We start from the raw sequence: 22,108 nt of genomic DNA on the forward strand, positions 1-22,108 counted from the left end.
AAAGCCCACTCCCGGGACCACTGGCTTAGTTTGCTGAACGATGGGGCCCTTAGCAATATGACTGCTGTCCACGGCAGTAAGATAGGCTGTACGAGACAATTTTGAAACAGGAAGATGGATTCTGTCAACTGCAGCCTGCGTAATAAAGTTCCCAGCAACACCACAATTCACTAAAGCAGAAAAAGGCTGAAGACTACTCTATGTTTCCAAGGTAACAGACAGGATGAGATCTCGGGAAGAAGGAGCTTTGGACGAAGTTCCTAACTTCACTCCTCCTTTAAGTTCCTGAATGAGTAGGACAGGAACTAATCAAGTGACCGGCAGATGTACAATATAAACACAGTCTTTCCCGTAACCTTCTTGACCCCTCCTCAGGGGTTAAGCGGGACCTATTCACTTGCATAGGCTCATCAGAAGCAGTAGACTGGGACTGTAATTGAGGCATAACTCAATGCTTGCGAGAGTCACTTAGGGAGTGTTCACTGGTCCGTTCACGTAAAACGCAAGTCCAATTTTACACATAAAGAAATGAAAGCTTCCAGTTGCTCTGGGAGATCTCGGGTAGCCAACTTATCGTTTATACAATCGGATAGTCCATGCCAGAATGCAGCAACCAATGCCTGATTATTCCACTTAACCTCCGATGCTAATGTCTGGAACTGGATGACATATTGTCCCATGGTACGTGTTTACTGGAAAATCTGGAGGATGTCTGAGGAAGCAGATTTTGTACATACAGGTTCATCAAAGATGCGTCGGAATGCAGCAACAAATTCCGTATAGTTGTTTAGAAGAGAATCTGCTCTCTCCCACAACAGGGAGACCCAATTCAAGGCAGGACCAGTTAGGAGGGATACAATGTATGCAACTTTTGCTCTGGCTGTTGGGAAGTGGTGCGGCAGCAATTCAAAGTTGACTACGCACTGGTTCAAAAATCCACAACACATTTTGGGGTTGCCATCAAATTAACTTGGCGCAGGAAGATGGAGGCGAGATACTGGAATGGTAACAACTGGAGAAACTGAAGCTGTGGTACTGGAAGCTGAAGCTGGTGCTGGAGCTGGAGAGACAGAACTTGGAAGGGACTGTTGTAGAGTGTCCAGTCAGGAAGACATAACTTGCAGGAACTGTATAATTTGCTGTTGTGCAGCCTCTTGACCATCGATTTGTGACACAAAACTCTGGTGGGCCCCTGCCCCCAGACACTGACCACCGTCCGGGTCAATGGGCCTTGAACAAACTGTCAGGTCTGTGTCTGTTTCCGGAGGGGGCACTAGTGGGTCAGTGGTGGTGCGGTGGAGGAAATGAGGAGGCTGCAATAAGTTCCTGTGCATGTGCGCAATGATATTTTATTGAAAGCACACAGAATACAATAATCACTGGAGCAAATGGCAAATACAGGAGAATCTCAGCGTGGAAGCTGACAGAGTCTTTAGTTAAACAGTCACATACAATGGATCGGTCTGGAAACCAATAACAGTTGGTGATTAATGATGGTCGGCCTGGAAGTCGATGGCAACTAGAGTCAATACTTTGATGGTAAGTAATACAACCGATGATCGGCCTGGAAACCGATGGTGATTTATAACAGAAAAATACAGGCAATTGGTAACTCCGGTAATCGGCCTGGAAACCAATAGCAATTTGTAATAAGATCATACAGTCAATTAGAAATGCACAATAACCACAGAGCCAGGCAAGGCTATTAGCAGGAGACAGTTGGTAACTTTAAGCTGGTTGCTTTAGTGCTGGGTGAAATAACACAATGCTGATGCAGAGTAACAACAAACAGGTGAGTATAGAAAGGCAGCACCTGGAGAGAGTCTCTTACTGCAAGTAGAAGTGGTAGCAGACTGTGGAAGGATCTGTAGCAGATCTGGATGGCTGGTGCCTGTAGTTCCACGGAGGAGCTGATACCAGGAAGTCTCAAGAGACAGGGACTGGACCCATCAGACGCTATGCACTGGATGTGACGCGTTGTTCAAGGCAATGATACTGAGCCGGTGTTCTGGCTTTATACCCCCTGGTCAGCAGGCATTGGATGATTGAGCCAAGTGTGCAGAACTGCAGATACAGCGCAGGATTGGATGTTACCAAGTCAGTTGACCGCAAGTGTATAGCAGGGAGTATAGCAGGGACGTGCAGTCAGGGGAGGCAGTGCCTCCCCTGTGATTACTTATTAAAATAATACAAAGAAGATTCTTATGACACAGATTCTGTGTCATAAGTATCTTCTTGATTTAATTCTAATAATTAGTTTTTCTGAAATGACTTTGGGAGGAACTAATAGCAGTGCTTCCCATACCTAATGGGAAACGGGGACAGAGCGGGGGGGTGGGGCCCATTGAAAAAGATAGGCAAAGCGGCACTGAACCAAGTGCCTCGCTGACGCCACCCCCAGCGAGGCACCTGTGATTGGACAGCGGATCCAGTGCTGGATCCGCTGTCCAATCATCCACATGCGGCACGAGGCGGAAGTGACGGCGGGTCCCGGTGGTGACTGGCGTTGGACGGGAACAGTGGTGGCCCTCAAGTGAGTGCGGCTCTCCCCTGTCCTCCTGCGCCGGCTCCGTCCTCCCGCTTACAGTCAGGTTAGAATCATGAGTGCGACTCTCCCCTGTCCTCCTACATGTCTCTCTCTCTCTCTTTTAAAAATATGTCCCCCATATTTTTGGAACCAGGACCGGATGCAGAGCCCGGTGCTGGTTGTCTAAATACGGGGAACCCATGTCCAATTTTCCCCCCAGTATTTAAACAACCAGGACTGGCTCAAAGAGCCCGAGGCTGGTTATACTTAGGAGGGGGGACCTCACGCATTTTGTTTTACATTTTTTAACTCATTCAGACCCTTCTCCATTAAGTTAATGGAAGCCCTGGACAACAAAATTGCATTCATGTCCTCCTCCCACTCCCTTCCCAGTCCCAAACACTAATTTAATTTTTTTTAATGAAAATGTACAATATATCACAAGTATGATGAGCAGGCAGGCAGCAGTCATTGGCTGCATCGGACTGAGATGCAAATTAGTGGCGGAGGGCTGGGTCAGTTGATGGTGGGCGAGTTTGTAAGCCATTGGCGGTGGCAGCGGGCATTGGCTCAGAGGCTGTAGCGGGCATTGGCTCGGCGGCGGTAGGGGTCATCGGCAGGATTCGGCGAACATTATGGCTGTAGTGTCTCACCAGCCACTGGCCTCACCGCACGCCACTGGAGTACAGATGGTATTCAGGGGTGCACAGAGGTAATGGATTCAGTGCACCGCAGACAGGGTACACACGCAGCATCAAGCTGGGAGTGTGACCTCAGGAGGCCCGCGCACCAGCGCGCTGGTGAGACACCGCTGAATGCTGATTCCTGACATTTTAGCTAGACCTCTAACGAGCTACTTACTGTATATGGCTTTAAAATGTACTTTGCTGGTCCTATAGCAGTACAGAAAATCTGCATTTCCCATCACAAAACAACCAGAAGTTAGGATATTTACAAAAGTAACATCTCAGTTACGTAATTTATTGGAAATAAAGTTACAAAGCATAAAGACAAACTCTAACACAATTTATTCAGGCGCTATATATAAAGCTATATCTACATTTATGTATATTTAGATGTTGGTTGGCTATCCTTTCTTTGAATAATGAGACTTGGTTCAATTATTTGAAAAATTCTTTATATAAGCCCATTTGTGAGCTAGAAGTATAGATATTGATCTAATATTGACTAAGCTTTAGATTTTGGTCGCACATATAATATCTTGCATTTGCTTTACCTTCATTCGATCTGTAGAAAGTAACCTCTCTTTGATATAGTAATGCTAAGTTCAGTTTCCAGAGACTTTGCTTGATTGATAATGTACAGTATGTGGGCTAGTGGTATAGGCATCTGCCTGACAGTAACTAAGCCCTGGGTTCGATCCCTGTATATGATCTCTTCTTTTTGAAATAATATATTTGTTTTTTTATTGATTTAAACTAATATGTGTGTATATACATGTGAAAAATATAAGCCCCTCCTTGACATCAGTATTGTATATACTTATATTAAAAAGAAAAATATTGTATTGTTTTTTAATAAATGTAGCAAGCGGCATCCAGTGTGTTAATGAATGCATCCAATGTTATAAAGATCTAATGCACCTGTGTGCATAATTTGACCAATGGTGAGGCTAGTCCAATTGGGAATACTGGGATAAAAGGACTTTTGAAGCTACAAGGAAATTACTCTTTGAAAAAGCACCCAAGGGTGCAAAACACGTTAGAGATTCACCCTCATTTCTAAGAAGGATGCCTACTAATCCGCTGCACCCGCCACCAGCTGCCTTGTGACAACGGGACTACTTGTGGTGCTACACGCCAGAAGCGCCCACCATGACTCACACATCCAGGCTTGGAGACGGCAGCACACTAGGAGGTAGATGCGGCTTCAGTCACAGGGGCACGCTGCCGTGAGGTGTGTCCATCTGAATCAGCGGTGGAGGGGTAAACTTCAGTGGCTGCTTACCTGATCACAAATACCTCTGCTGAAAGGTATAATCCTTATTGAGGGAATATATTATTAACATCTTCCCGTTTTTGGACATCAGATTTCGGAAGCAGAGATTACACTGACATACAAGAGCAGAGGCAGGTGAGCCCACAGCAAGTGGAGACATTGCTGAATCACTGCCACGTATATTACATTGTTTCATTACATCAGAACACAACTGAGAGGCACAGTATTTAGCATCAATAATACAGTGATATAACCAAGGACTATATATATATATATATATATATATATACACAGTAGCACAGACGTACGGCACTCAAAACCTCTTAATAAAGAAACTGACAAAAGCACATTTGCTAATTACAACGTTTCAAACTCTATTTGAGTTTTTCTTCAGGTAAACATATAAACAACAAAGAAAACTCACCTTAAATCCCCTCTAAACAACATATTGCAGCCCAGTGATTGGTGGCGCTCCCAGGCACGGGAGTCCCGGCCCGAGCCTCTGGCGCAGACAAGTGACGTCACCGCGTATGAATGCGGTGCACGCCGTGTAGGTAACCTGGCAACTAGTGATGAGCGGGTTCGGTTTCTCGGAAACCGAACCCCCCCGAACTTCACCCTTTTTACACGGGTCCGAGGCAGGTTCGAACCTTCCCGCCTTGCTCGGCTAACCCGAGCGCGCCCGAACGTCATCATCCCGCTGTCGGATTCTCGCAAGATTCGGATTCTATATAAGCAGCCGCGCGTCGCCGCCATTTTCACTCGTGCATTGGAGATGATAGGGAGAGGACGTGGCTGGCGTCCTCTCCGTTTATTGTTGAAGTTGATTGCTTTATTGCTTAATTGTGGGGAGGACTGGGGAGCAGCTGTTAGGAGGAGTACAGTGCAGAGTTTTGCTGATAAGTGACCACCAGTTTTTATCCGTTCTCTGCCTGAAAAAAACGCTCCATACCATATCTGTGCTCAGTGTGCTGCATAATATATCTGTGCTGAGTGCTCACACTGCTTAATTGTGGGGACTGGGGAGCAGCTGTATTATTTATATAGCAGGAGTACAGTGCAGAGTTTTGCTGACAGTGACCACCAGTATACGTTGTCTGCCTGAAAAACACTCCATATCTGTGCTCAGTGTGCTGCTTTATTGTGGGGACTGGGGACCACCAGTATAATTAATATTATATAGGAGGAGTACAGTGCAGAGTGCACTGCTGTACCTAGCTCTGTGTCGTCATCCATTAAGTATACTATCCATCTACATTCTATACCTGTGGTGCATTTTAGTTTTGCAGTTTGCTGACACAGTGACCACCAGTATACTATATATAGCAGTACGGTAGGCCACTGCTGTACCTACCTCTGTGTCGTCATCCATTAAGTATACTATCCATCTACATTCTATACCTGTGGTGAATTTTAGTTTTGCAGTTTGCTGACACAGTGACCACCAGTATACTATATATAGCAGTACGGTAGGCCACTGCTGTACCTACCTCTGTGTTGTCAAGTATACTATCCATCCATACCTGTGGTGCATTTCAGTTGTGCGCAGTAAATATAGTAGTAGGCCATTGCTATTGATACTGGCATATAATTCCACACATTAAAAAATGGAGAACAAAAATGTGGAGGTTAAAATAGGGAAAGATCAAGATCCACTTCCACCTCATGCTGAAGCTGCTGCCACTAGTCATGGCCGAGACGATGAAATGCCATCAACGTCGTCTGCCAAGGCCGATGCCCAATGTCATAGTAGAGAGCATGTAAAATCCAAAAAACAAAAGTTCAGTAAAATGACCCAAAAATCAAAATTAAAATCGTCTGAGGAGAAGCGTAAACTTGCCAATATGCCATTTACGACACGGAGTGGCAAGGAACGGCTGAGGCCCTGGCCTATGTTCATGGCTAGTGGTTCAGCTTCACATGAGGATGGAAGCACTCATCCTCTCGCTAGAAAAATGAAAAGACTTAAGCTGGCAAAAGCACAGCAAAGAACTGTGCGTTCTTCTAAATCACAAATCCCCAAGGAGAGTCCAATTGTGTCGGTTGCGATGCCTGACCTTCCCAACACTGGACGGGAAGAGCTTGCGCCTTCCACCATTTGCACACCCCCTGCAAGTGCTGGAAGGAGCACCCGCAGTCCAGTTCCTGATAGTCAAATTGAAGATGTCACTGTTGAAGTACACCAGGATGAGGATATGGGTGTTGCTGGCGCTGGGGAGGAAATTGACAAGGAGGATTCTGATGGTGAGGTGGTTTGTTTAAGTCAGGCACCCGGGGAGACACCTGTTGTCCGTGGGACGAATATGGCCATTGACATGCCTGGTCAAAATACGAAAAAAATCAGCTCTTCGGTGTGGAATTATTTCAACACAAATGCGGACAACAGGTGTCAAGCCATGTGTTGCCTTTGTCAAGCTGTAATAAGTAGGGGTAAGGACGTTAACCACCTCGGAACATCCTCCCTTATACGTCACCTGCAGCGCATTCATCATAAGTCAGTGACAAGTTCAAAAACTTTGGGTGACAGCGGAAGCAGTCCACTGACCACTAAATCCCTTCCTCTTGTAACCAAGCTCCTGCAAACCACACCACCAACTCCCTCAGTGTCAATTTCCTCCTTACCCAGGAAAGCCAATAGTCCTGCAGGCCATGTCACTGTCAAGTCTGACGAGTCCTCTCCTGCCTGGGATTCCTCCGATGCATCCTTGAGTGTAACGCCTACTGCTGCTGGCACTGCTGTTGTTGCTGCTGGGAGTCGATCGTCATCCCAGAGGGGAAGTCGGAAGACCACTTGTACTACTTCCAGTAAGCAATTGACTGTCCAACAGTCCTTTGCGAGGAAGATGAAATATAACAGCAGTCATCCTGCTGCAAAGCAAATAACTCAGGCCTTGGCAGCCTGGGCGGTGAGAAACGTGGTTCCGGTATCCATCGTTAATTCAGAGGCAACTATAGACTTGATTTAGGTACTGTGTCCCCGGCACCAAATACCATCTAGGTTCCATTTCTCTAGGCAGGCGATACCAAAAATGTACACAGACCTCAGAAAAAGACTCACCAGTGTCCTAAAAAATGCAGTTGTACCCAATGTCCACTTAACCACGGACATGTGGACAAGTGGAGCAGGGCAGACTCAGGACTATATGACTGTGACAGCCCACTGGGTAGATGTATTGCCTCCCGCAGCAAGAACAGCAGCGGCGGCACCAGTAGCAGCATCTCGCAAACGCCAACTCGTTCCTAGGCAGGCTACGCTTTGTATCACCGCTTTCCAGAAGAGGCACACAGCTGACAACCTCTTACGGAAACTGAGGAAGATCATCGCAGAATGGCTTACCCCAATTGGACTCTCCTGGGGATTTGTGACATCGGACAACGCCAGCAATATTGTGCGTGCATTACATCTGGGGAAATTCCAGCATGTCCCATGTTTTGCACATACATTGAATTTGGTGGTGCAGAATTTTTTTTAAAAACGAGAGGGGCGTGCAAGAGATGCTGTCGGTGGCCCGAAGAATTGCGGGCCACTTTCGGCATTCAGCCACCGCGTACAGAAGACTGGAGCACCACCAAACATTCCTGAACCTGCCCTGCCATCATCTGAAGCAAGAGGTGGTAACGAGGTGGAATTCAACCCTCTATATGCTTCAGAGGATGGAGGAGCAGCAAAAGGCCATTCAAGCCTATACATCTGCCAACGATATAGGCAAAGGAGGGGGAATGCACCTGACTCAAGCGCAGTGGAGAATGATTTCAACGTTGTGCAAGGTTCTGCAACCCTTTGAACTTGCCACACGTGAAGTCAGTTCAGACAGCCTGAGTCAGGTCATTCCCCTCATCAGGCTTTTGCAGAAGAAGCTGGAGACATTGAAGGATAAGCTAAAACAGAGCGATTCCGCTAGGCATGTGGTACTTGTGGATGGAGCCCTTAATTCGCTTAACCAGGATTCACGGGTGGTCAATCTGTTGAAATCAGAACACTACATTTTGGCCACCGCGCTCGATCCTAGATTTAAAACCTACGTTGTATCTCTCTTTCCGGCAGAAACAAGTCTGCAGAGGTTCAAAGACCTGCTGGTGAGAAAATTGTCAAGTCAAGCGGAACGTGACCCGTCAACATCTCCTCCTTCACATTCTCCCGCAACTGGGGGTGCGAGGAAAAGGCTAAGAATTACGAGCCCACCCGCTGGCGGTGATGCAGGGCAGTCTGGAGCGAGTGCTGATATCTGGTCCGGACTGAAGGACCTGCCAATGATTACTGACATGTCGTCTACTGTCACTGCATATGATTCTCTCACCATGGAAAGAATGGTGGAGGATTATATGAGTGACCGCATCCAAGTAGGCACGTCAGACAGTCCGTACGTATACTGGCAGGAAAAAGAGGCAATTTGGAGGCCCTTGCACAAACTGGCTTTATTCTACCTAAGTTGCCCTCCCTCCAGTGTGTACTCCGAAAGAGTGTTTAGTGCAGCCGCTCACCTTGTCAGCAATCGGCGTACGAGGTTACTTCCAGAAAATGTGGAGAAGATGATGTTCATCAAAATTAATTATAATCAATTCCTCCGTGGAGACATTCACCAGCAGCAATTGCCTCCAGAAAGTACACGGGGACCTGAGATGGTGGATTCCAGTGGGGACGAATTAATAATCTGTGAGGAGGGGGATGTACACAGTGAAAGGGGTGAGGAATCGGAGGATGATGATGAGGTGGACATCTTGCCTCTGTAGAGCCAGTTTGTGCAAGGAGAGATTGATTGCTTCTTTTTTTGGTGGGGGCCCAAACCAACCAGTCATTTCAGTCACAGTCGTGTGGCAGACCCTGTCGCTGAAATGATGGGTTCATTAAAGTGTGCATGTCCTGTTTATACAACATAAGGGTGGGTGGGAGGGCCCAAGGACAATTCCATCTTGCACCTCTTTTTTTTCATTTTTCTTTGCATCATGTGCTGTTTGGGGACAATTTTTTTGAAGTGCCATCCTGCCTGACACTGCAGTGCCACTCCTAGATGGGCCAGGTGTTTGTGTCGGCCACTTGTGTCGCTTAGCTTAGCCATCCAGCGACCTCGGTGCAAATTGCAGGACTAAAAATAATATTGTGAGGTGTTCAGAATAGACTGGAAATGAGTGGAAATTATGGTAATTGAGGTTAATAATACTATGGGATCAAAATGACCCCCAAATTCTATGATTTAAGCTGTTTTTAGGGTTTTTTGTAAAAAACAACCGAATCCAAAACACACCCGAATCCGACAAAAATTTTTCGGTGAGGTTTTGCCAAAACGCGTCCGAATCCAAAACACGGCTGCGGAACCGAATCCAAAACCAAAACACAAATCTTGAAAAATGTCCGGTGCACATCACTACTGGCAACCCATCACAACATTGAATACAATGCATAATGTCACCATAGCAACGCTGTTTCACATGAAACCACGGCAATGATATTGCTAAAGAGTAGAGACACAGTACAAGCATAGAAGATACACAAACTTGCACATATAAATAAACTTGCACATATAAATAAGCATAGACCGTACATTATGCATCAGAAAACATGAGCTGATAATCCAATGGATTTTGGATATGTACAGCAAAATGATGGAATAACACAGTCAAGCTTACTACACATAACCATAATACCATTGACTGCAGGAAAACCTTGACAAATAGTCCTATAGAGTAACAGCATCTATGACAACAGTATTATATCCCGTACCACCTTCTACCATACTATACTGGTGTTACATCCTGCCATCCTAACAGCTCCTCAATAACATGTGCTATAGATACCAAAAGCACCTGCCTTAAATAAAGCTAGAATATGAATTAACCTCATTGAGGCCCCTTGGATGAACAACATCAAGCCTATGAATCCACTCTCTCGCGTCTAAGCAGTTTCAAATTACGATCCCCACCTCTGCGATCAGCGGGGATATGGTCAATCATTCTGTATCTGAGACTGTTAAGGGCATGACGTGCTTCTACGAAATGGCGAGCCACCGGTTGCTCGCTAGTGCCCTTACTAAGAGCCAGGCGAATGGATGAGCGATGTGCTGCCACCCGCTCTTTAAATTTCCATTGGGTCTTCCCTATATATGATAACCCACAGGGGCAAACAAGTTGGTAAATCACATGTGTGCTCTCACATGTGAGATGATGTTGAATTTTAAATTTGGTGCCCAAATGTGGGTGACAAAAAGTATTGCCTGAGAGCAGAAAATTGCAAGTCGTACACGGACATTTAAAGCAACCTTTACGGATAGTAGATAAAAAGTGTTGTCTAGTGTTGACGTCAACAGTTGAAATGTCAGTTTTAACCAAAAGATCCCTAAGATTTTTGGGGCGAGAATAACAGGATCTTAGGGTGCTGTCTTTTAAGACAACTTCACTATCAGAGGAAATAACCAGCCACATTTTTTTTAGACACAGAGTTAATAGCAGGCGAAGCCGTATTGTACAGATTAACCCAATTAAACTTATTGTTGCTAGTTTTGGATACTTGTTTTTGTAACAGAGAGGCCCTACTCAATGACATTGCCCTATCTTGTGCACTAATTAAATCACTTAGAAAATACCCCATCTGCAGGAATTTTTCAATCAAACTATCAATTTGAGTTGCAGCAACAGTATCATTATTATTAATTCTTCAGATGCGTATCATCTGTGAAAAAGGTAGACTTTTTTTGACATGAATAGGATGACAACTCTGAAAATGAAAAATCGTGTTTCTGTCTTTCTCCTTAGTGTACAGTGTAGTAGATAAATTGCCATTATCATTAATAATTTTCACATCAAGAAACGGAATCTCTTGCTGGCTCATAACAAAAGTAAGTTTAATTGGAGAACCAGAACAATTATGCATGGCCATCAAATCCTCTAATTCTGATTTTGACCCAGTCCAAATCAAAAACAAGTCGTCTATAAATCTAGTATAAAACAAGACTTTAGAAGAAATTTCTGGGTCACAAAAAAATAATTCCTGTTCGACACCAGACATAAATGAGTTGGCAGAGCTTGGGGCCACAGAGGACCCCATAGCACAGCCTGTTGACTGTAAATAAATTTTGTTGTTGAACAGAAAAAAGTTACAGGCCGACACACTTTCTAACAAATTAAGAAGAATTTCAACATGGGAGACATCATACTCCCCTTGAGACATCAATAACTCTCTAACAGATCTCATTCCCTCATCATGAGGTATTACTGTGTACAAGCTAGAGACGTCGGCTGTAACCAGCCACGCACCAATAGGAATTGTACCGACTAACAGCAATTTATTGAGTACGGCAGTAGTGTCCAGAAGGAAGTTTTTATGCCGCTGTATCAGCAGTTGCAGGATGGAATCTAAAAAAATTGATGTTGGTTGTAGAAGGGACCCCCGAGCAGACACAATTGGGCATCCTGGTGGTGCTGTCACCCCTTTGTGGACTTTCGGGAGTGTATATAGAATGGGCATGATGGGGTGTTTAGGTATCAGGATAGAAAGAATGTTATCATCAATTATGTTGGCATCTCATGCTGGAAGCAATACGTCACGTAGTCTCTTCAAGACTTGAGCGGTAGGATCCCCACTCAGTAGTTGATACACTGATGCATCACTCAACTGACGTATGATTTCCTCTCGATAATCGCAAAGGTCCTGCCACACAATCCCACCACCTTTATCCACCGGGCGGATTACCAGTTGTTCATTTTGCGATAGAGATTTAATAGCCTCTTTTTCAAGAGCAGTCATGTTCAAGTGTTGACGAGACAACCTTTTAACACTCGACTGTGTTTCAGACTCTAACATCCGCATGAACGTTTTAATTGATGCATTTATTGAAGGTGGATCAAACAGCGATTTTTCCTGAATCCTCTTTAATTGTGGTGGTATTGTTATAGCATTAATGTTGGTCACACTGGACTCAGACTTACAAAAATATTCTTTAATTTTCAATTGCCTATGCAGGCAATGCTTTTCAATTTGCCTTTGAAAGTCATTGAAGTGTGTGCTTGGAATAAAGGAGAGTCCTTTAGAAAGAAGACTAGTCTCACTTGTACTCAGAGTGTGAGAGGACAAATTAAAGATTATTTGATTTTTTTTTCTGTATCTGTGGTTTTTTGGACGTATTTCTGTCTCCTGTTTTGACCACCTCTTCTGTTGATCTTGTCTGACGCGGTTCTGCGTCTCCACCGCTAAAGGGATGCCAGCCTTATTTCTGCGAGTGGTATTTGTCCTTTCACTGTCACTTGTTGCACTGCTCCCTTCTTGTGAGGAATCCGTATCAACTTTATTTTTCTGCAGTTGATTTCTTCTAAAGAACGCTTTAGGCTCTCTACTACCAGTTAGCCACCTGTACACCTGGTGTTGTTGCACCTTTCGCAGTTTCTCGCGTTAAAATTTTAAAAGGTTTTTTTTGTAGATGGTCAATTATTATTAAGTTCATACGCGGTGACATCACTTGTCTGCGCCAGAGGCTCGGGCTGGGACTTGAGCGCCACCAATTACTGGGCTGCAATATGTTGTTTAGAGGGGATTTAAGGTGAGTTTTCTCTGTTGTTTGTATGTTTACCTGAAGAAAAACTCAAATAGAGTTTGAAATGTTGTAATTAGCAAACGTGCTTCTGTCAGTTTCTTTATTAAGTGGTTTTGAGTGCCGTACGTCTGTGCTACTATATCCTCTTTGTGTAAGGGCACAAAACCCAGCTGCAAGTACCTCGTGGAGTGTTGGGCCTTCTGATATATATATATATATATATATATATATATATAATATTAGCTTTTTTATTATTGCTGTTCCTATAGCAGACACCGCAATAGTCACGTGACGATTTTTTATATAACATTGGATGCCGTATGCTAATTGTCAGTAGTTTTATTTGATATAAAATGTTTGTCAATTTATTTTTTTAATTCTGATATAAAGGTATATCAATACTAATTGAAAATGTATGTGTTCAGTCATTCATGCACCTGACACATTTTTAAAGACAAACTCTGAATACTCTGAAATCCACTTTTGTAAATAGACATACTGATATGTATATTGGGGGTAATTCCAAGTTGATCGCAGCAGGAATTTTGGTAGCAGTTGGGCAAAACCATGTGCACTGCAGGGGAGGCAGATTTAACATGTGCAGAGAGTTAGATTTGGGTGGGGTGTGTTCAATCTGCAATCTAATTTGCAGTGTAAAAATAAAGCAGCCAGCAGAGGCGTCACTAGGGTTGGTGTCACCCGGTATGGCAACTTATGGTGTCACCCCCATGGACCTCTTTCCGTATCACACCACGTGTGTGTGTGTGTGTGTGTGTGTGTGTGTGTGTGTGTGTGTGTGTGTGTGTATATATATATATATATATATATATATATATCTGGCACTCCAAGCACTTTAGAACAGTATGAATGCTAGTGCCCTTCTTAAAAAGAATTTAAACAAGGAGTGTCGGCCACACAAGTTTCAGATAGATATATATATATACAGGTTGAGTATCCCTTATCCAAAATGCTTGGGACCAGAGGTATTTTGGATATCGGATTTTTCCGTATTATGGAATAATTGCATACCATAATGAGATATCATGGCGATGGGACCTAAATCTAAGCACAGAATGCATTTATGTTTCATATACACCTTATACACACAGCATGGAGGTAATTTTAGCCAATATCTTTTATAACTTTGTGCATTAAACAAAGTGTGTGTACATTCACACAATTCATTTATGTTTCATATACACCTTATAGACACAGCCTGAAGGTCATTTAATACAATATTTTTTAATAACTTTGTGTATTAAACAAAGTTTGTGTACATTGAGCCAACAGAAAACAAAGGTTTCACTATCTCACTCTCACTCAAAAAAGTCCGTATTTCGGAATATTCCGTATTTCGGAATATTTGGATATGGGATACTCAACCTGTATATATATATATATATATATAGATATATAGATATATATAGATATATATATATATATATATATATAGATATATATATAGTATATATATATATATAGATAGATATTAGATATACATATATACATATATATCTCTTCGGGAAAGGGGGCATAGCCACTCAAAAGGGGGCATGTCCTCTAGTGTAGTTTACCACACTACATACCCCTTATACACATTATGCACCACAATAGTAGGACCCCTTATACTGGTGCCCCTTTCACATTATACCACAAAGTATGAGCCAAAATTCACATTATAGCACACGGAATGAGCCGAAATTAACATTATAGCACATGGTATGAGCCGAAATTCACATTATAGCACACAGAAGGAGCCGAAATTCACATTATAGCACACGGTATGAGCCGAAATTCACATTATAGCACACGGTATGAGCCGAAATTCACATTATAGCATACGGTATGAGCCGAAATTCACATTATAGCATACGGTATGAGCCAAAATTAACATTATAGCACACGGTATGAACCGAAATTCACATTATAGCACACGGTATGAGCCGAAATTCACATTATAGCACACGGTATGAGCCGAAATTCACAGCACACGGAATGAGCCGAAACTCCCATTATAGCACACGGTAGCCGAAATTAACATTATAGCACACGGTATGAGCCGAAATTCACACTATAGAATACAGTATGAGCCAAAATTCACATTATAGCACACGGTATGAGCCGAAATTCACATTACAGAATACAGTATGAGCCAAAATTTACATTTTAGCACACAGAATGAGCCGGAATTCACATTAAACCACACAATGGGCCAGATGTACTAAGCTTGAAAAGTGATAAATATCACTGTGATAAAGCACCAGCCAATCGGCTCCTAACTGCCATGTCACAGGCTGTGTTTGAAAAATGACAGTTAGGAGCCGATTGGCTGGTGCTTTATCACAGTGATATTTATCACTTTTCAAGCTTAGTACATCTGGCTGAATATGAGCCGAAAATTTCCATTATGCCACACGGAATGAGACAAAATTCAGGGAGAGTGACAGCAGGGACAGGGAGAGTGACAGAGGGACAGGGAAAGTGACAGCAGGGACATAGGGACAGGGAGAGTGACAGCAAAGACATAGGGACAGGGAGAGTGACAGAGAGAGGGACAGCAAGGGCATACAGTAGGGACTAGGGAAAAAGAAGGGCAGCAGGGTAAGATTACTTATTTAGCAGCCGGAGCGGAGGATGATGTGGTCTGCGGTGCATGAGGAGGCTGTGGTCGGCACGGGGCGGAGGAGGTTACGGGCAGAGAAGGACTGAGGGTGGCTGAGGAGGCTGAGGGTGGCGGCTGCGCAGCGGAAGAGGCAGAGGGCAGCAGCGGTGCAATGGAGGAGGCTGTGGTCGGCGGCCTTTGGTGGTGCGGCACTGGCTCCTATGACCCGGCGCTACTATTTCCAATCTGCCGCGGACCGGCAGCCAATGACTGGATGCTGGTCCGCGGCAGATTGGATAGGAGTAATAGAAAATGTTTGGTTACACAAGAAAGTTGGCTTATCTGAGGCAAGAGCACACGGACTACTAATACCAGAGTGCCGAACCAGCTGCTCACGACACACATATATATCTCTCTATACATACACACATGTACATACACAATGCATACACATATATATATATATAGATCTGCACGCACACACACACACACACACATCATGGCGCCCCTCCCCCCCTTTACCCCTCATCATACTTTTCATGGCGACTGGAATGGTTGGCTCCCACTGTAAATATATATATATATATATATATAAGGTTCTTCCCAGGCTGCTCTTCTGCTCCAGTCTGTCTCGAGAGCTCCTGTCCCTCCTCCCAGGCAGCATTCAGCGCGCACCAGCAAGGAGAGAGGCAGCTGCTGCGGAGAGGGGAGGGTGGCCCCTCCTCCCCCCCTGGCTGGGACACTGACTGGCGGCGGGCGCAGCGCTGACGGCGGCAATACAGTGAGTCAGTGTGACTCAATGTAATGCCGGCGGCTGTGGGCCCCTTGACAGCAGCGGGCTTCGGTGCAATGCACTGTCTCGCCTCTCACGTTAATTTAATGGGATGCGGGTGCGCGGCTCAATTTAACGGGATGCGGGTGCACGGCTCTATTTGGTGTCACCCCGCACCCACCGCACCCCCCTCATGACGCCACTGGCAGACAGTATTTACCCTGCACAGAAACAAAATAACCCACCCAAATCTAACTCTTTCTGCACATGTTATATCTGTCTCCCCTGCAGTGCACATGGTTTTGCCCAACTGCTAACAAAATTCCTGCTGCAATCAACTTGGAATTACCCCCCTTGGACCGTGCTACAAAATTAGCACGTGGATATTGGTAACATTGAAATAATGAACCACTGAAATGGCTAATTTTAACTGAGATAAAATGTAGATCTTTATTTTCTAAAGATCAACATATGCAAGCTTCTGTATCATTTACATATCTATGTGACATTATGTGTATTTTCAGGTATAGTAGGCCTCTGGTCATTGGCCATATTAGCCTTTGAAAGGTACATAGTGATCTGTAAACCCATGGGGGATTTCCGTTTCCAGCAGAGACATGCGGTCATGGGATGTTCATTCACCTGGATATGGGCTTTCATATGGACATCTCCACCTCTCTTTGGCTGGTGCAGTTACGTTCCTGAAGGTTTGTTCGTTTGCCGATTTGCTTTAGTTATAAAGACGGTTCCATTTTCTGTTGTTGTAACTGTTCCTAACAGGCACTGTAAATAAGTTACATTCTAAGAGCAGAGCTACAGTAAGCATGTTTTCATCATTTGCTTATTTCTAGGACTACCACAAATATCTTATAATATCTCTTCTGTTTCCCAGTTCCAAAATACTGCAACTATGTTGTAGGACTCACTGTAAACTATGTATTTTGCAACACTCCATATTTAAAAAGAAAGTGGTATATTTATTAAAGTGTGGGTTTTTAGAAATGGAGTTGTTGCCCATAGCAACCAATCAGATTCGACTTATCATTTATATAGCACCTTGTAGAAGATAATAGCTGGAATCTGGTTGGTTGCTATAGGCAACATCTCCACTTCTAAAAACCTGCACTTTAGTAAATATACCCCAAAGGGTCTTGTGCCCACTGAGCACTAACGTAAGCTACTTATGCTGCATTCAGATCGCAAATGCCGGATCCTACCCGGTAAGAGAAACGTGTACTTACCGGGTGGGATCCGGCATTTGCGCTCCGTTGCTGGCTTTCCGACCCGGCAATATACCGGGTCGGTTGCCATAGCAGCGGAGGGCGCAGCAGCAGCAGGGGCGGGGGTGGAGGCGGTGCCGGGAGATGAGCTCATCTCCTGCGCCGCCTCTCCCTATGCTGTGAATGGGAGCCGTGTCGCATCGGAACGGCTCCCATTCACACTGCGCCTGACCCGGTAATCAACCCGGTAATAACCTTTCTTTTTTACCGGGTTGAATTACCGGGTCAGGCGACCCGCTAATTCTGAAAAGGACCTTTCACATCGCACACTGACCCGTTTCGACACGGCAATATGCCGTGTCGATACCGGGTTTTTAGTGCGATGTGAAAGGGGTATTAGTATAAGCAGCCATGTGTAACATTGCCCAGAAACAGATGCAAGTCCATGCAGAATTTCCTGTTTCCGCCTCTTAGAATAGAAATAGTGCCTGCGATTTTAGGCACAATTGAAATCACCCCCTAAATTCAACAGACTGCTTCTATGCCTACATTTATATTATTGTGCCTGGCATAGTACTTACAATACTAAAGACATTTATACAAGAGACTTTTGCTTTCAGTTTTGCCTTCTCCCTTATACTATCAATGCATTTCTTGTAGGTCTCAGAACATCTTGTGGGCCCAACTGGTACACTGGAGGGACCAACAACAACAGCTATATTATGGCTTTGTTTACCACTTGCTTCATTATGCCTCTTAGTACCATCATATTCTCCTATTCAAACCTGCTAATGGCACTGAGAGCAGTAAGTAGACAAGATTATCTAGTCATCAATATCATTTTATCCTTGTGAATTGAATTAAATAAATAATGATTTCCAGACCATAGAATGGCCCTAAATGATCTGAGACACAAGCCTTACAATATTCATAACCACCTTCACAGCACTATGAACACACACTCAAGGCAATGGCAAATAACTAATATAAGCTAACGATATCAGTATTATCATTTATATAGCTCCAACATAGGCCAATATTTACTAAAAAATCGAGTTTGCCCGATTTGTGGGGGTTTTTCTAAGTCCCAATCCGGGAATTCACTAAGCAGCAATCTCGGCAGTGTTTGGACTATTCGTAATGGTTTCAATGACAACGTTCACAAATACGAATGAATAGACCATCAGTCAAACGCGGCTGTTATTTCATAGAATACGGGCATTCACTATTCATTCGTATTTGGGTGTTAGTTTCTGAGTGCTCAAGTGCGGGTCTGTTTTTTTTCGATTCGTTAAAAAAAGCAGCAATAAAATAGACCTGCTTTTTCCAGTCGAGTTTGGATAACCATGCACGTATCAGTGAGATCTGTGCATGGTTATCTATGGAAAAGGGTCTGTTTAGTGTAAAAATGGAAAAAAAAATTGCGTGGAGTCCCCCCTCCTAAGCATAACCAGCCTCGGGCTCTTTGAGCCGGTCCTGGTTGAAAAAATATGGGGGGGGGGGAAATGACAGGGGTCCCCCCATATTTAATCAACCAGCACCGGGCTCTGCGCCTGGTCCTGGTTCCAAAAATATGGGGGACAAAAAGCGTAGGGGTCCCCCGTATTTCTGAAACCAGCACCGGGCTCCACTAGCTGGGGAGATAATGCCACAGCCGGGGGACACTTTGATATCGGTCCCTGCGGCCGTGCCATTAAAACCCCAACTAGTCACCCCTGGCCGGGGTACCCTGGAGGAGTGGGGACCCCTTCAATCAAGGGGTCCCCCCCTCCAGCCACCCAAGGGCCAGGGGTGAAGCCCGAGGCTGTCCCCCCCATCCAAGGGCGGCGGATGGGGGGCTGATAGCCTTGTGTGAAATTGTGAATATTGTTTTTAGTAGCAGTACTACAAGTCCCAGCAAGTCTCCCCCGCAAGCTGGTACTTGGAGAACCACAAGTACCAGCATGCAGTGGAAAACAGGGCCCGCTGGTACCTGTAGTACTACTACTAAAAAAATACCCCAATAAAAACAGGACACACACACCGTGACAGTACAACTTTATTACATACATGCACACCAACATACACACATACTTACCTATGTTCACACGAGGCTCGGCCCTCTTCTCCATGTAGAATCCTAGGGGTACCTGTGAAAAAAATTATACTCACATAATCCAGTGAAGAATCAGACCTTTGAATAATCCACGTACTTGACAAAAAAAAAAGGAAACCCGACCACGCACTGAAAGGGGTCCCATGTTTACACATGGGACCCCTTTCCCCGACTGCCAGGACCCCCCCCTGACTCCTGTGAAAGAGGGTCCCTTCAGCCAATCAGGGAGCGCCACGTCGTGGCACCCTCCTGATTGGCTGTGTGCTCCTGTAGTGTCTGTCAGGCAGCACACGGCAGTGACACAATGTAGCGCCTATGCGCTCCATTGTAGCCAATGGTGGGAACTTTGCGGTCAGCGGTGAGGTTACTTTCGGTCAACCGCTGACCGCAAAGTTCCCACCATTGGCTACAAAGGAGCGCATAGGCGCTACATTGTATCACTGCCGTGTGCTGCCTGACAGACACTACAGGAGCACACAGCCAATCAGGAGGGTGCCACGACGTGGCGCTCCCTGATTGGCTGAAGGGACCCTCTTTGACAGGAGTCAGGGGGGGTCCTGGCAGTCGGGGAAAGGGGTCCCATGTGTAAACATGGGACCCCTTTCAGTGCGTGGTCGGGTTTCCGTTGTTTTTTTTTTTTGCCAAGTACGTGGATTATTCAAAGGTCGGATTCTTCACTGGATTATGTGAGTATAATTTTTTTCACAGGTACCCCTAGGATTCTACATGGAGAAGAGGACCGAGCCTCGTGGGAACATAGGTAAGTATGTGTGTATGTTGGTGTGCATGTATGTAATAAAGTTGTACTGTCACGGTGTGTGTGTGTCCTGTTTTTATTGGGGTATTTTTTTAGTAGTAGTACTACAGGTACCAGCGGGCCCGGTTTTCCACCGCATGCTGGTACTTGTGGTTCTCCAAGTACTAGCTTGCGGGGGAGGCTTGCTGGGACTTGTAGTTCTGCTACTAAAAACAATTTCTCTGTCGTCCTAGTGGATGCTGGGGACTCCGTAAGGACCATGGGGAATAGCGGCTCCGCAGGAGACTGGGCACAAAAGTAAAGCTTTAGAACTACCTGGTGTGCACTGGCTCCTCCCCCTATGACCCTCCTCCAAGCCTCAGTTAGATTTTTGTGCCCGAATGAGAAGGGTGCACACTAGGGGCTCTCCTGAGCTGCTTAGTGAAAAGTTTAGTTTTAGGTTTTTTATGTTCAGTGAGACCTGCTGGCAACAGGCTCACTGCATCGAGGGACTAAGGGGAGAAGAAGCGAACTCACCTGCGTGCAGAGTGGATTGGGCTTCTTAGGCTACTGGACATTAGCTCCAGAGGGACCGATCACAGGCCCAGCCATGGATAGGTCCCAGAGCCGCGCCGCCGGCCCCCTTACAGAGCCAGAAGACAGAAGAGGTCCGGAAAATCGGCGGCAGAAGACGTCCTGTCTTCACCAAGGTAGCGCACAGCACTGCAGCTGTGCGCCATTGCTCTCAGCACACTTCACACTCCGGTCACTGAGGGTGCAGGGCGCTGGGGGGGGGCGCCCTGAGACGCAATAAAAACACCTTTGATGGCAAAAAATGCATCACATATAGCTCCTGGGCTATATGGATGAATTTAACCCCTGCCAGAATACACAGAAAAACGGGAGATAAGGCCGCCGAGAAGGGGGCGGAGCCTATCTCAGCACACTGGCGCCATTTTCCCTCACAGCTCCGTTGGAGGGAAGCTCCCTGGCTCTCCCCTGCAGTCACTACACTACAGAAAGGGTTAAAAAAGAGAGGGGGGCACTAATTACGCGCAATATTAAAAATACAGCAGCTATAAGGGGAAAAACACTTATATAAGGTTATCCCTGTATATATATAGCGCTCTGGTGTGTGCTGGCAAACTCTCCCTCTGTCTCCCCAAAGGGCTAGTGGGGTCCTGTCCTCTATCAGAGCATTCCCTGTGTGTGTGCTGTGTGTCGGTACGTTTGTGTCGACATGTATGAGGAGAAAAATGATGTGGAGACGGAGCAGATTGCCTGTAATAGTGATGTCACCCCCTAGGGGGTCGACACCTGAGTGGATGAACTGTTGGAAGGAATTACGTGACAGTGTCAGCTCTGTATAAAAGACAGTGGTTGACATGAGACAGCCGGCTACTCAGCTAGTGCCTGTCCAGACGTCTCATAGGCCGTCAGGGGCTCTAAAGCGCCCGTTACCTCAGATGGCAGATATAGACGCCGACACGGATACTGACTCCAGTGTCGACGGTGAAGAGACAAATGTGACTTCCAGTAGGGCCATACGTTACATGATTGAGGCAATGAAAAATGTTTTACACATTTCTGATAATACGAGTACCACCAAAAAGGGGTATTATGTTCGGTGAGGAAAAACTACCTGTAGTTTTCCTGAATCTGAGAAATTAAATGA

At 45.2% G+C, this 22,108-nt stretch overlaps 1 protein-coding gene across 1 annotated transcript in view; it reads left to right on the forward strand.

The window, feature by feature from the left end:
- The window catches only part of LOC135050900 (pinopsin-like), a 68,875-nt gene that overhangs the window by 21,974 nt on the left and 24,793 nt on the right, over window positions 1-22,108 (forward strand). The window contains exons 2-3 of the mRNA XM_063957161.1: window positions 16,907-17,089; window positions 18,263-18,408. Coding sequence (XP_063813231.1) covers window positions 16,907-17,089; window positions 18,263-18,408 — 329 coding nt within the window. The remainder of the gene's footprint in view (window positions 1-16,906; window positions 17,090-18,262; window positions 18,409-22,108) is intronic.

Source organism: Pseudophryne corroboree, chromosome 2 (assembly GCF_028390025.1).
Source record: "Pseudophryne corroboree isolate aPseCor3 chromosome 2, aPseCor3.hap2, whole genome shotgun sequence".
NCBI lineage: Eukaryota > Metazoa > Chordata > Amphibia > Anura > Myobatrachidae > Pseudophryne > Pseudophryne corroboree.